The sequence below is a fragment of the Microtus oregoni genome, unplaced genomic scaffold (genome assembly GCF_018167655.1).
Source record: "Microtus oregoni isolate MIOR12 unplaced genomic scaffold, Mior012 000009F_ref0000495, whole genome shotgun sequence".
Classification (NCBI taxonomy): domain Eukaryota; kingdom Metazoa; phylum Chordata; class Mammalia; order Rodentia; family Cricetidae; genus Microtus; species Microtus oregoni.
The window spans coordinates 55,725,230-55,740,336 of record NW_024543068.1 but is presented as its reverse complement, the minus strand read 5'-3'; the positions used below and the strand labels follow the sequence as shown (position 1 = coordinate 55,740,336).

General features: G+C 49.1%; 1 protein-coding gene across 1 annotated transcript in view; it reads right to left on the bottom strand.

Annotated features, from left to right (window-relative positions):
• Positions 1–1,271: 1,271 nt before the first annotated feature.
• Positions 1,272–15,107, bottom strand: part of Cdhr3 (cadherin related family member 3) — a 58,964-nt gene continuing 45,128 nt past the window's right edge. Inside the window, exons 13-20 of the mRNA XM_041658686.1 lie at positions 13,677–13,848; positions 11,488–11,738; positions 8,781–8,962; positions 6,498–6,511; positions 5,154–5,185; positions 3,511–3,559; positions 1,903–2,033; positions 1,272–1,653 (exon numbers count right to left, since the gene is read on the bottom strand). Coding sequence (XP_041514620.1) covers positions 1,906–2,033; positions 3,511–3,559; positions 5,154–5,185; positions 6,498–6,511; positions 8,781–8,962; positions 11,488–11,738; positions 13,677–13,848 — 828 coding nt within the window. The 3' untranslated portion in view covers positions 1,272–1,653; positions 1,903–1,905. The remainder of the gene's footprint in view (positions 1,654–1,902; positions 2,034–3,510; positions 3,560–5,153; positions 5,186–6,497; positions 6,512–8,780; positions 8,963–11,487; positions 11,739–13,676; positions 13,849–15,107) is intronic.

Genomic DNA, 15,107 nt, shown 5'->3' with positions numbered 1-15,107 from the left:
GTTTGAGGGGAGGAAGGACTAGGGTAGTTTTGGAGGGGAAGGACAAGGGATAAAGTGAAGCAAAGGACAAGGACACATATGCATGGAATGTCAGGCTCAACTGTGGCTTCTTTGGTTTGGTTTGTTTTTAAGACAGAGACCGACACTTTAGCACAGGCTGGCTTGAATTCACAGTTTAGCCCAGGCTGCCCTCAAAGTCAGTGTCCTCCTGCTTCACCCTGTGCAGTGTGGAAATCCATTGTTCCATATTCCAGCTAAAGCAATTAATTTCTAAAAGGTGCAGCACAAATATCCTTGTACGCTAAGAGACTGTCTCTAGCTCCATCTCTTTCTCCACAGCTCCGACTGATGCGATCACTGCACCTCCTGAGGAAGCGCTCACCACCACACCAAGCGCCCTGGGAGCTACTCATCTTCTGAGCTGGCTTACTGCCTTAAAGCAAGTGTCACAGCTTGGCCCCTATGCAGGTGTCACACAGGAAAGTCTGGTATTCTGAGTCTCCTTTCCCTCTCTACTTGACTCTTTATTGGGGTCCATTAAAAAGTCCATTGGCCATGGGATTTATCCACAGAAGAGCCACGTGGGGATGTAGTGACATTGCGATGGTCTGGTCACCTGAGGCTGGCTCTCCACTTGGGCATCTCCACTACTTTTTGACTAAGGATCCTCAGTAAGTACAGGTGTACCCTGGAGCTACCACAACATGGCTCTGCCTCATCCAACTGGGGCAAAGTCAGACAAGGGCACCAGACAGAGAACTGGATTAGTGTTGTGAGTGGCATGGTGGTGCCCCAAACACGATACTCAGAGAGAAAAGCCATTTTTATGAGTTTTTCAAAGGCAAAACTAATCTACAATGTTAAAGAGGACAGTAATTGTCTCTGGGAGAAGCCTTTATATTAACAGGGTGGGCAGCTCCTCAGATTGATGTGGGAGTGTCATATATCAATCTGTTGATTTCATTGGTTAAGCAATAAAGAAACTGCTTGGCCCTGTGGGTGGAGTAAACAGAACAAAATGCTGGGAGGAAGAGGAAGTGAAGTCAGTCTCGACAGCTCTCCTCTCTGGAGCAGACGCCTGAGAGAGATGCCATGCTCCCGCTCCCGAGCAGACAGACGCCATGAAGCAAGCCGCCAGGTTAGACATGGTGAACCTTTCCCGGTAAGACCGGTGCTCACCGATTATTAGAGATGGGTTGATCGGGATAACAGAATTAGCCAGTAAGGGCTAGGGCTAAAGGGCCAAGCAGTGTTTAAATGAATGCAGTTTGTGTGTTGTTATTTCGGGCATAAGCTAGCCATGCGGGCGGCTGGGGTGCTGGGGACGCAGCCCCGCAGCTCATATTACTACATCAGATCTGCATGGTTTGTCAAATGCAAGATTCACCTAAATAAAATTAAAGTAAAATAACGACGTCGTATTCCTTCTTCCCAAATGACTGGCTCACTGTGTCCATCTATGTCTTTCAAAAGCCCCTCGTGGTCTCTCACACACGTGTACAGCGTTGAGCGTCAGTGAACACAAGGACGGGTGTAATGCACTGTGAGGCTGAGCTGAAAGGGTGTCCTGGCAGCCATTGCACAGAGCACATAGGGGCGACTTGGCCTGCACAGGTCAGCACTCTCAACCGAAGGGCACAGGTAGACACGAACCTAGAGGAAAAAATTTCCGGGCTATTTCAGAACAAGGCCACTGTGTGATCAAATCCCATTTCAGAAATATTTAAACTATCTTGCCAGTCACCCCACTCAGGACCCTGGGTGTCTGAATTCCTTCTGTCACGTTTTTGCCCTTGCGCCAAAACCCATTACCGCCCCTGTGAAACTGAAGGCGAGGCGTTCCCCCACCCCCACCACACACAGGATTGCCCCTGTCCCTCAGGAGACACTGGCAACACACACCTGCTATTGCCCTCCTGCAACTGTGCCTCCGGGCTGGGGACCGGGCTCCGGCCAGTTGGGCAGTTGGGTTAATGGGCCTTTCCACCTCCTGGCGCCAGTTCTTGAGTTGAATTCATAGATTTCCCCAGTCACTAAGGGTAGATAATACAGCAATTGTATAAAACAAAAAAACAATTCCGCTTGCTCTCATTTCCCCCCGCTCTGTTCTGATGATTGGGGAAGAATGAGGGAGGCCAGCTGATGTGACCCCCGTGACGGAAAGATGCTTGTGAGGCACCCAGACAGTCTTCTGAGGCCTGCCTCTCCCCCAGAGGCTGGGACACAGTGTCTCTCGGGATGGAAAGGTTGGCGGACTCTTCACCATCTCACTTACGAGATGAGGGGACCATGGAAATTCCAAGTTCCTTGTGTCTATCACATAAAGTGGGTTTGACTTCTAATGGGGTTACCCACGAGGATCTGATTTGTTTTGTTTTAAAAGACCCTTGGATTCGCCATACAAAGGAATTCGCTAAGTAAGGGCGGAGAGCCTTTGATTTTTATTTATGCCAGGCTGGCAGAGAGTGTAGACACTGATCTGGTCTTGCTGGGAATGAGGAGAGGCAACCATTTTCATTGTGTTGGAGGTGTTGGTTCCCCCTTTCTTCTCTCTAGCACAGAATGGCTCAAGGCTTCCTTGGTTTTTTTTCCTTGTAAGCTTCGGTTTGGGGCAAGCCCGGATCCCACCAGCACTTATGCTAATGTGGGCACATTATGGTAACAAGTACCTAATAATAGAGGGAAATCTAATTCCAACAGTGGCAGCTTCTCACTGGAGAGGAGCCTCCTCCTTCTGAGGACTGGAGCCGTTTGTATAGGAGGGTGGCGGGGAGCCAGCGCACTTGCCTCCTGAGTTTCCTTCCCCTCCCTTTATTCACGTCTATAATTGAGCTTTGTAAGCGAGGTGTGTGTGTAAAGGAGCTGAATCTGGAGCCGATTTCAGGAGGCAATGAGAGCTCTGGAGGCCAGTTTCACCTTATGTTCATCACGTCAACCAAGAAGTCCTTGGCCATGATCTGGGGATGGAGGAGCCAAACTTGCCATTTCTGCTCCTAATAAGTCGGTACTAGAAGCATGTCGGGAAGACCGGAGGTGAGAGAGAATCAGTGGGCAGGGGACATAGGCCTTTTTCACTGGTTTCCTAAATTGGTTTTGTAAACAGGCAGTGGAGGGAAGAAATCACACCCTGGAGAGCAGCGGCAGGTGGGGGTCCTGAGGTATCATGGGAGATCTGGGTCTGCACGTCTGTGATCCCCCCACGCGCCGCCCCATTGCACCCAGCACCAGCCGCGCCCCCTCCCAGCGCCCCGCTGCACCCAGGACCCGTCGCGCCCCCCCACCGCCCCGCTGCACCCAGGACCTGTCGCGCCCCCCCACCGCCCGCTGAACTCAGCACCCGCCGCGCTCCCCCACCCCTCCCCGCTGCACCCAACACCCAGCTTAGCCATGTTAGAACTTAAAAGGGTCAGCCTCACACTACAGACCACGTGGCCAAGGTGCCAAACCAGTGGACACTTCCCAACTCCTGTCCCAGAGCACAAAGCATCCTCACAGGTGGCGTTTGGTTACCTGGGTCTGTGGCTTCTCCATCAAAGACAGTATTCATCTGGACAGATTGCTAAGGAAAAGAGACTGTTTCAGGCACAATGTTGCGGATGTCCCTGGGCAAGGCCACCCACCCTCACGGTTGTGGTCCTTGCTTGTGGCTTCTTTCGCTATTTTGTTTTATTCGTTTATCACCTTTTTTCCAGACAAGGTTAAGCCCAGGTTAGTCTTGAGCTGGGTGTATAGCCACGTCTGCTCTCAACCCCTTGCTCTTGCTGACTGCTGGGACTGCAGGCATTTACACCTGGCTTTCCTGGCTCACGCTTTGGGACACCGATTAATTCAACAGGCAGTGGGCCACACGTTAGGGACACCACCGTGGCCCAGACAGCTCTGTCTGTCTCCATAGTTTGTCACTGACAAACGGGCTACGCTGAAGACACGAGGCTATGATAGCAGAGGTGTCGGATGCTGTGGGACCTGCGGGTTAGGAAAGAGTCCTGAGAAGATGCTGTTTAACTGTGTGAAAGCGAGAGTCAAAATGCTAAGTGCCTTGGTCTAAGACTTACAGCATCTCAGAGCACCACAGATGCACTCAGGTGTTGAGTGTAAAGCAAGGGTCTGCCTTTAGCTCCACTGACCCCTCAAAATGCATACTTACATCATAAATAAGGTTAATCAAGGGGAAACAGAGGAGATCAGGGAAGGTATCAAGTTTTAGCTCTTTTCAGTGAGTGTATCAGGCTCAGTAAGAGAAAACAAAAGTAAGATGAATGTCCTGACCAAATGGGAAGCCCCCACAGTCTTCTGTGTTTGATTACTTGGTCCTCACTTGGCAGAACTGTTTGGGAAGGATGAGGGGGTGTGGCCTTGTTGGCGGAGATGTGTCACTGGGCATCAGAAACTCATCCATTCCCTTCCTCCTACTCTCTCTCCCCCGTGGCTGTATCCAAAGATGTAAGTTCTCAGCTACTGCTCCAGTGTTATCATTGCTTGCCTGCTGCCATGCTCCCCACCGTGATGGTCATGGACTTGAATCCTCTGGAACTGTGAGCCCCAGATAAACCCCTTGAAGTTGCCTTGGTGTTGTATCATGGTGATAGTGAAGTAAGATGGTGAGGATGTGGTTCTAGCCAGGATGAGCACTTCACATAGGGAGATTTCCCCAGCCATTGTCCTCCTTCCCATTTCATGGTGAGGAATCTAAGGCTCCCAAAGGCTTGGGTATCCTCGGGTTATGTGGCTAAGGGGGGGGGGAAGGGTAGCACCAAACCCAGATGCAAGTTGTGTATTGTCTCTATCACTCCCTTGCAAGGTTGTGGAAAAGTCAAGAAAAATTAAATCCTGCAGAATGCGGCAGCACCACTCCGCCTTTAAGCTCTGCTCCCCCAGTGCATGCTTGTGGAGAGCTGGAACGGATAATAAACACCACTATTCAATATTTATGAAACCCAGAGCAAATGCATCTGCAGACATGCTCAGTGAGGGAAGGAATCCTATCAGGAGCTGGCCATGCAGTGAGCTGTGTCAGTGGTCAGATGCATGAGCCTCTCCCAGAAGGCAGCAGCACAGCTCCAGCAGCTCCAGGGCCTGGGCTCTGTGTGGAGCAGAGACAGGACACCACCACCCAGCACCCAGGTGAAGTTCCTGTGGCTGACCACACTCACCACCACGGCCTCCCTCTTCACAGCCTTCCTGTCTGCAGGGAAGAGAACAGAACAGCATTGCAGCCCCTTAGATGCTGCCGGACCCAAAGTCCCACCCCACAGTGGATTCCCTAGCAAACTTTGATTTCAGCCTTACAGACAACACAGCAAAGGACTTTTCCCCCTGCAGACCCATTTGATGACAGGGCTTTCAGTTTTCTTAGAAAACTACACACTTATGCACAGCACACGATTTAATTTTTAAAATGTTTTCCCGGATTATTAATATGGGTCCTAGGAAGTTAGCTCCCAAATGGATTTAGAGATAAGAAAAAGAAATTTTGTGTTCATAACAAGGGATTTTTGACATTAATTCCCTACATCCTGGTTAAAAAGTAACCGAGTTTGGGGCTGGAGAGACGGCTCAGTGGTAAGAGCATGTGTTGCTCATGCAAAGGACCCAGGTTCAATTCCCAGCACCTGCATGGTAGATCAAGACCATCCATTACTTCAGTTCCAGGGACTCCAGTGTCCTTTTCTGGTTTCTGAGGGCATTGAGCATGCATACAGGGCACCTATACACATGCAGGGCAACCGTCACACATAATAAAATGAACAAATCTGTTTAAAAAGAACAGGATTGGAGGCAATCTATGACGTTTCCATAGAGATGTTTCTTTCCGAGTGATCAATAACCATTATAGCCAAAACCTGAACCCTGCTATTCATACTCTGCATATAACACACCTCCATGGGCAGAGTGACCTCAGCAAACACTGCTTAAAATGCACGGAATTTCCAGTGTTATGTCCTGTCTCTCCCCATCGATTGGAGTAGCCTTAAGGTGGCAACTCTTGGCCAGGACTGGAGCGAGACAGATCTCTCCTTGGACCCGAGGCCCTCAGAAGATCTTGCTCAATTTAGCAATTAATTAGTAGGACCTAATGAATTTTCTGGAAAAAAATGATCAAATCCTTTACAATCTGAGAATAAAGTGTCGCTGCTCCTTCAGAAGTGGCACTTGTTCAAGACAGAGCGCTCACGGTCCTTGGGGCCTGTCACCCTGTCTGCAGGCAGCAGTCAGGAAGTGCTGGGCATGCGTAGCACATGGAGAGGTCCCTACTGTGGATGGACTGGTTTCCATGGAGACGCACCTAGACCACTAAACTGAGTTGAGTAGATGCACACATGCAGAAAACAGGCAAGGCCAAATGAGTGGGTACCCTGTGCCCTGCCCTTCCCTGCTCCAGCATAGATGCCCTCTGCTTCCTCATTCCCCGACTAAACCCAAATTTAAGCCTTTTACGGTATAACAGAGCAAGCATTGAACAGCAAACAAACCAAGAGAGCATGCACTGTACATACCTTCCTTCTTTGTCCTGTGGGGAAAGGATGGGCATTAGTTGACCGGAAAGAATTCTACACAAATGTGCACACTTGGTAACATGGACTCTGCATACATGTAACACAGGGTCTGGGTTCCTTGGGATTCAGGGACTACGCTTTGAAAACAAGCTGGGGATGGGGCCAAAAGTTTTGACTACCAGCCCTGCTCTAAACCGCAGTTTGGCAAGTGATAGCCTGGAATTATAGAGGGTCTAGGAGTTTGAAGATATTGTTTCATACAACTCCAGGAAATACGGCGACTCCAAGGAAGGCAGAACCAGCCCAGGGGACCACCAGCTCGTTCTTTGCCCGTTCTTCTCCCCAGTAGCCTTGGGAGCAGAGAACTTGGCTCACAGCAGGGAGGTTGGAGGGCAACAATTAACTTCCATTTCCTTTAACATGGAAGAGCTGGACTGGGTCTCTAATGCCCTTCTCCTACAACCTTGGATTCAATGATTCTAATTTTATTCCTCACTATTTGATAAGTGTTGGCTGTCACATGGTACAACTAACTTTCAGAGACTTGTATACAAGTCTGGGCCTGAGTCTGAATTTCTAGCTGTTTTCTCTTGTAGGTTGGGCCATGCTGAAAACTTGATTTAGAATCGTAGTAGGAGCAACCAGGTTCAAGATACGTACTTACCATTTTACCATTTAGTTATAATTTGCATGTAACTTGCAGTGCTTACCTCTCGAGAGGTAAGAGATTTGGCTTTTTTTTTCTTTTTTAGTTTTCTGAAGCAGGGTTTCTCTGTGTAGCCTTGGCTATCCTGGAACTCGCTCTGCAACTCTGTAGACCAGGCTGGCCTCTAACTCATAGAGATCCACCTACCTCTGCCTCCTGAGTGCTGGGATTAGAGGCCTGTGCCTCCCCCGTCTGGCTTACATCCTTTAAGAATGTCCACCCAGGGCTGGAGAGATGGCTCAGAGGTTAAGAGCATTGCCTGCTCTTCCAAAGGTCCTGAGTTCAATTCCCAGCAACCACATGGTGGCTCACAACCATCTGTTATGAGGTCTGGTGCCCTCTTCTGGCACCAGAATACTGTATACATAATAAATAATAAACAAATAAATATTAAAAAAAAAAGAATGTCCACCCAAATCTCAATGAGACACCATCATCCTTAGGTGCTTAAATACGACACCTTTAGAAACAGGGTTTTTTTTTTTTCTGTTTTTCTCAAAGTCAATTTGTAACTAGAATACAAAGATGTCTATAAATTTCAGCAGATGCTCAAGGATTTCTTGCCTGAAGTCTAGGTTGTCAAGAGAACAAATTTCCCCCAATAAATACAGTGGAATGCGATACTCATCTTTAAGCTACAGTGTTTCTTTTATGGCATCTTGCACACTGACACTCAACATTACTTGATGGTTATAGTTATTATTCAAATACTCTTAAGAGGCATTGGAACCTAACCAGTCATCCCTTTTTGTTGCTGAGAGGCCCTGAAAGTCAGTGCATCCAGCTCCCAGGACGTTTGGTCATCTGGTTAAATTTGGGGTTTAGAATTCTGAGCTCCCTGGGTGCTCTGAAGTTAACACTGCGACAAATTTAAAAGCATCTTTACTGGGGTCAGGAACACTACCCAGTGCTCTCTCTGTTTAACTTGTTGGTTGGCTTTACAGAGAAGGTCACTGATGTCAAGAGAGTTCTCCTGTGCCCAAATTCAGGTGCCCAGAGAGCGACAGAGCACAGGTTTGAACCTGAAACTTGAGTAGTGCCCAAAACCAGGTTCACAGCCGTTAAGCTCTGGCTATGAGAGCTGCTGAGAATGAACCTAGGCCAAGAAGTCTGTGACACACAGGAGTGCAAGCAGGGAGGAGAGAAACCTGACATGCCAACAGTGTGTTTCCAAGAGGGTGGGAGATGAAGTCTAATGTCACTGGTACCCAAAGCTTAATTTCCTAATCTGCTTTTCCTTGTGGCTGTTTCCTTGAATTTCATGCCTTCCCATAGGTACCCCTCCTATATTTATTCCACTGCTACCCACAATGGGGCTTTATCCAGGGCGAGGTCACTAGGAGGGTGACGGTCCACTTTCTCGAGATCCCACCGGGGCCAGGGTAAATTGCCAGAGGAAGTCAAACAGCCAGCCATTGTCTTGGCCCTACAGGTTACAGTGTGGGTACCCCAGGCCCAAGAGCAGCTGGAATTCCTTCCCGTTATCTCCTAGTCTCTCCTTGAAGCCTGGTACCCTGCTCCGTACAACAAACAAACAAACAAAAAACAGGAGAGCCCCCCAGCCCACCAGAACTTACAGGTGTTTCTTGTCCTTCCTGGTCATGGAGGAGCAATGTCTGTAGACGGCTTTGGCCAGCAGGACCATCAGGGACCCCAGCAGCCCCACAAGCACCATGGTGCCCAGAGTGATGATGAATGGCACGTACCATGCTGATGAAGAGTATGTGTTTTCCCTGAGGATCTGGTAGGTGATCCTGGGCTTGAAGGACAGAGGGGGAGAGTGAGCAGGGTGGGAGCATCTTTGACATTCAGCATCCTGTGTGCGATGTTTAGGCTGCTCGGCTCCTGTCCTGCAAAGGCGGGCATTTGTGTGCTCATAGTTCCTGCTACTCCCTCCCCTTGTTTACCTTCCTTCCACTGGATCAAAACTCAGAACAATTAGTGAACTACAGATCAGTTCCTGACTTCAGCGCACTGTCTGTCTCTTTCCCCTCCTCAGAGCCGAAATGGTCCACTAGCTACTTCTCAGCTACAGCTCAGCACAATCCAGGGACTAATTTAGCCATTGTCTCTCGCTGGGAAGGCAGGAGCCATGAAAGCTGTTTTTTTTTGTTTTGTTTTTTGTTTCTAACACCTTGTAGGATTTTCAGTGTTCACTCGACACAGCTGCCACTGCCAGATGAGTGGGCTCTGATCACAGGGAGACTAAGTTCTGCTTCCTAGAGTGGGAGACAGATAACAAACAAGTCATAGAGATCTCAGAATTGGAAATGTCACGGTGGGTTACGCTGTAAACCTAAGAGACTGAGCAATTCCTTCCTAAGGATAAGTCTGCCAGCTCATCCCAGAGTGAAAGTCCCTAGGGTTTGCTATGGCTTGAGTGTGACACCCCCCGCAGGGTCAGTGACAAAGAGTGTACTGCCGAGCCTGATGACCTAGGGTTGATGCCTAGACCGCACCTGGTACAAGATGACACAGATGCATACAGGTTGTCCTCTGACTTCCATAGGTGAGCTGTGGCACACATGTGGGGCATATACACACACATGCACACACACACGTACACACAAATTCATGCACACACACATACACATGCATGCACACACATACACACATGCATACACCCCTCACATGGACACGCACACACACATTCACACACATGCACGCACACACATGCACACACACACACACACACATACACACATGCACACGCATTCATGCACACAAACACATTCACATGCATGCATGCACACACACATGCACGCACACACATACACACATGCACACACATATACACACATACACAGACAAATGCACACACATGCATACACACATGCACACATAAAACACACATGCATATACACACATACACACATGCATACACCACACACATGCACACGCACACACACACATTCACACACACATATACGCACACACATGCATGCACACACACATACACACACCACACATGCATGCATGCACACATACACACATGCATGCACACATACAATCCCTAACCAAACAAACTAATAGCCATAAAAATCTCAAAAGGAGAGCCAGGAGAGACGGATAGTTATTAAGAGCCCTCACTGCTTTGAAGAGGGGCCCAGGTTTGGTTCCCAGCACCCACATCAGGCCTCCTCTGGCCTTGGCAGGCATCTGCATGCGTGTGGTGCACACGTGGACATGGAGGTGTATACACATGAGCACATATAAAACATCCAGGAAACTTTAGTTGGATAACTTAAAAACGAAGCCCACAGGCTCATGTGTTGTTGCCCTCCACGATGGTGGCACTATTTTGGGAGCTTCTGGAAATTCAAGGAGGCCTAGCTACAGGGTCACTGAGCGTGCCTGGTTATACCTGGCTTGTGGTCCCCTCCCACCTCTCTGTTTCTTGTAAGTCATGACATGAGGGGCCTCCTCCACCACATTCAAATGCACAGAGCTAGGCAGCAAAGTCTTCTGAGTCTTTGTTCTCCTTAAGTTGTTCTGTATGGTGTTCTGGTCACTGCTATGCAAAAGAAATCTCTGTGTTGTCCTGAAATTTGCTCTGTAGACCAGGTTACCCTCAAACTCTTAGAGACTCTCCTGCCTCTGACGCCTGAGTGCTGGGATTAAAGGTGTGTGCCACCACCGCCACCCAGCTCACTGGGGTCCACTGACTGCAGTAACAGAGGGGTGAACATCACAGTGATTAGCAAGACCCTGAGAAGCAGATGACCACCTATTCATAGGCAGTTTTCTATGAGGAGGGGGATGTGTGAGGAGGCGGGGAGAAGAGGGGGAAGTACACCTTTTTTGCAATGATGTTCCTCTTTACCCTCCAGTGCCCCTCCCTGCCCTGCTCTTCCTCAGCCCTTCTGCCCTGCTCTCCCTCAGCCCCTCTGCCCTGCTCTTCCTCAGTCCCTCTGCCCTGCTCTCCCTCAGCCTCTGCCCTGAACTCCCTCAGCTTCCCTGCCTTCCTCTCCCTCATCATAGGCCCATAGCCTATGGTCTGAAATATTGGAAACTATGAGCTAAAACCTTTTGCAATTGGAGTTGCTGACCCCAGGTGTTTTCCTACAGTGAAACCGTCTTTACCACAACGGTCACTACTTGCTCTACTACAGCTCACACTGACATGCTCCTCTCTAGTGTGAGTGGCCAGCGACTCTACGCGTCCAAGCTCTTACACAGATTTCCATCTACTAACCAACAAATGCCCCACACTCCGGGGTCAAGGGTTCCATTGCTATAAACGCCCAGGCTATGGCTGGAGATTACAGGTCCCCGGATCCTTACCCTGGGTACTGTGGTGACAATCGAGGTCGGGTGAGGAGTGACTTTAACACTGAGCGTCACTGTCCCTGTTTCGACAAGAGCCTCGGCTTTTGTCCTGCCAGACAGCAAGTTGTCATCAGTAATGTAGATGAGCAGCCTGTAGTCCCAGATCTCATCGAGGCCACCAGCATAGTTGAAGGGGGACGCCAGCAGCAGGCGTGTGATGTTCGAGCCAGCACTGGGAGAGAGGGTGAAATGGCTGTTGACGTTGCCTAGTGAGATTTCACCCAAGAGAGTTGGTCAAAGAGAGAAAAAGAGATAAAATAAAGGTAAGAAGAAAACACATTTGTTTTATTTCCTCTAATGTTCACACTTTATTTTTTATGTAACTGGGTCGGAGCTGTGATGTCCTACAAGTGAGGATGGACTGGAAAGAGAACCCCAGCACCCCTGTCCAAGGGCCACCAGGAAGAGAGTTAGGCATCCTGGTACGTCCTGATCATATGGCAGCTGATATTTATTTAATGGTGATGTAGCACATATAGAAGTCTGCTGAGGCCAGTGCGTCTGGAGTGAGCTGCACCCCAACCATGGGCCAGGTTCATCCTATGCCTTTTGTGGAGCTGTTTAGCATCACTGGTGACAGGGAATCTCGAAGTCCCCTAAAGGAAGGCACCTCCTGAAGTTGCAAGGACTTCAGGACCAGGTCCTTGGGAATTCTCCCTCTACACACACACACACACACACACACACACACACACACAGAGACACACACACAGACTCACACAGACACACACAGATACACACAGAGACACACACAGACACATACACAGATACACACAAACACACAGATACACACAGACACACACAGAGAGATACACACACAGACACATACACAGATACACACAAACACACAGATACACACAGACACACACAGAGAGATACACACAGACACATAGACGGAGACACACACAGAGACAGAGACACAGACACAGACACACACGGATACACACAGACAAAGACACAGACACACACATAGAGACACACAGATACACACAGACGCACACAGACACACACAGATACACACAGACACATAGACAGAGACACACACAGACACAGAGACACACACAGAGATACACACACAGGCACACACAGACACACAGATACACACAGACACACACAGAGATATACACACAGGCACACCCAGACACACAGATACACACAGACACATAGACAGAGACACACACACACACACACACACAGACACACAGATACACACAGACACATAGACAGAGACACACACACACACACATAGTGCTGTTGGGGCCCACAACTTGACGCTCCAGGCTCCTGGGGCAGGGAGGCTGGGAGCCCGACTGTGACTCTTGCTTGTCCTCTGCTGTCTCCAGACTCACTGCTGACTGAGAAGCAGCAAATGGAGCAGATGATGCAGTTTTTATGCCCTCAGCAGTAAAGGGCTCCGAAGGTCCTCGGGACTCTCAGTATGGATTATTTCCGCTCTCAGCGGCTGTGGTCTCCAGGCAGCGTTTGCCCCTGGGTTTTGTGGCATGGTGGTTCAGAGGCTTCCCACTGCTCTGCCAGACTCAGCAGGCAGCCGAGATGGATTTTCAGGTTTTCCTGTGGAACTGCTCTGCATGTTTGGGTTTAAATCTCTGGCCCCAGCACCTCATTAGATGAGCTATTCTGGTTTTGTTTCCATTGAGAGGTGCTCTTTTCCCCTCCTTCCCACAACGGCACATTTTTAAAGGAAGGAGATGAATGGAGGAGAATATTCCCGAGGACACGTTTCAAAATGCATCTAATCTATTTTTATCCTGAGAGAGGCCTGGGATTCCCTTCCCCCATGACAGGTTCTTCAGGAGAAGAGGTGGTGAGGAGATGAACTAAAATAAATTTTAAAAATTACACTCATGATTTTCTGGGAATTTGGGGAGAGTAATCCATTAGAAGGATTTATACTTCCTGGGGCCTTGGAATAGCCATGTGGGCGTAAGTCTGATTGTGGGGGTTTCTGGGAGAACTAGGTGGGGCAGAGAAGCAGATGGAACACCAGGAAACACAGGGACCCTTGTATCCCTCGGCCCTCCTTCCTCACACACCCACGCTGTGCCCACATCAGTGTGGGAGCCACAACCCACTGTCCTGTTCCTCCCTGGATAGCCCAGAACTGTTGATACCAAGTATAGTACCTGAGCCAATGGAGTATCGGAAAGATCTGGGGCTAGAATCCAGGTCGGTACACGTCAACTTGAAATTCTGAATGTTTGTGCCAACTTTCAGATCCACTGGGATGGCCATGAAGTAAAAATTAGGGGTACATATTGGCTTTTCATCATTTTCTCCAAGGATGTTTACGGTAACCTAGAAGAGCCGGAAGGTGGTTAAAATGTTCCTACATTCTATTCAGTGTGTGTGTGTGTGTGTGTGTGTGTGCGCGCGCGCGCGCTCTGTGTGGGCAGCTTGTGGTTGCCAGTTCTTTCCTTTCACCATGGGGATCCCAGGGGTCAAACCCAAGTGTTCAGGTTTGGCAGCAGGTCCCTTTACCTACCGAGCCATGCTGTTGGCCCCAGACAGTTACTCTTAGTGAGCGCTCACTGTGTGGGATTCACAACCTGCGTGAATTTGCTTATCTAGCCTCGCGTGGGAGCGAGAATGTGATAGCTCCCCATCCACAGATGAGAACAGGTGGCCGAGCGACGGCAGGTGATTGACACCCTACTTAGGGGCAGGCTAAGCTTTCAGGGTTCTTCTATCTCACTCCAAACCCTGTTCATTGCTGTTAGAGTCTCTGTTGTGTGCACTCATGTGCAGGTGTATGTGTTTGCATGTAGAGTGCAGACATGCAAATATCATTCTTCAACACACATGCTCCCAAAGACCACAATGGCCATGGGCTTAGGGGAGCCCATCTATTTACTTAGGCACTGTGCCCTGGGAACCTGAAACCAGTCTCTCATTTTTGTGTCCATCACAATGGTTCTCATGCCTGGATCCACTTTCTTGGGCCCACTTGTGGGGGGGCGGCCCAGGCACTTTCTGTTATGTTCCTCAGCTGACGATACTAGGCAGCCATGTCTAAGACACAGGGCAATGGAGTTGAAGCCCTGATTTTGCCAGGTCTCACCCGTAGCCTGGGCGGTTATAACTACTCTGAGTTCTCAGCTGACTCTCCCCAAGCTAGGCCGGCAACCCATTGCCTAGTGAACCGACTGGGATTCCCGCCAGCGCAGGCTCTCGGTGTCAGTCCTGGAAGAGACCTGCATGATCGTTTTGGCTCGTCACCCTTCCTAAAGGCTTATGAAATTTGAGTCTTATTCATTCTGCTTTGGAAATTTAGGGATTTCAGCTATTTCTGAGACCTGGAATAAATTGAAATGTTCATTTTCGTTAGCTCCCAGATTGGAGTCCATTATTTATTTTTCTCTTTAAAAAAATGAAAGAAGAAAAAAAATACAACCTAACAAACACCGCAATTATCTCCAACTCTCCTGGCCAGCAATCCGGAACCTCGAGCATCACTGAGAGCTTCATCCCATTAATTCAGAGCAAGTCGCTAGAGGAAGCGAACGACTTGGGCACTGGTTTATCACGTGACTTCCCGCAGAACTAGGGTCATAGAG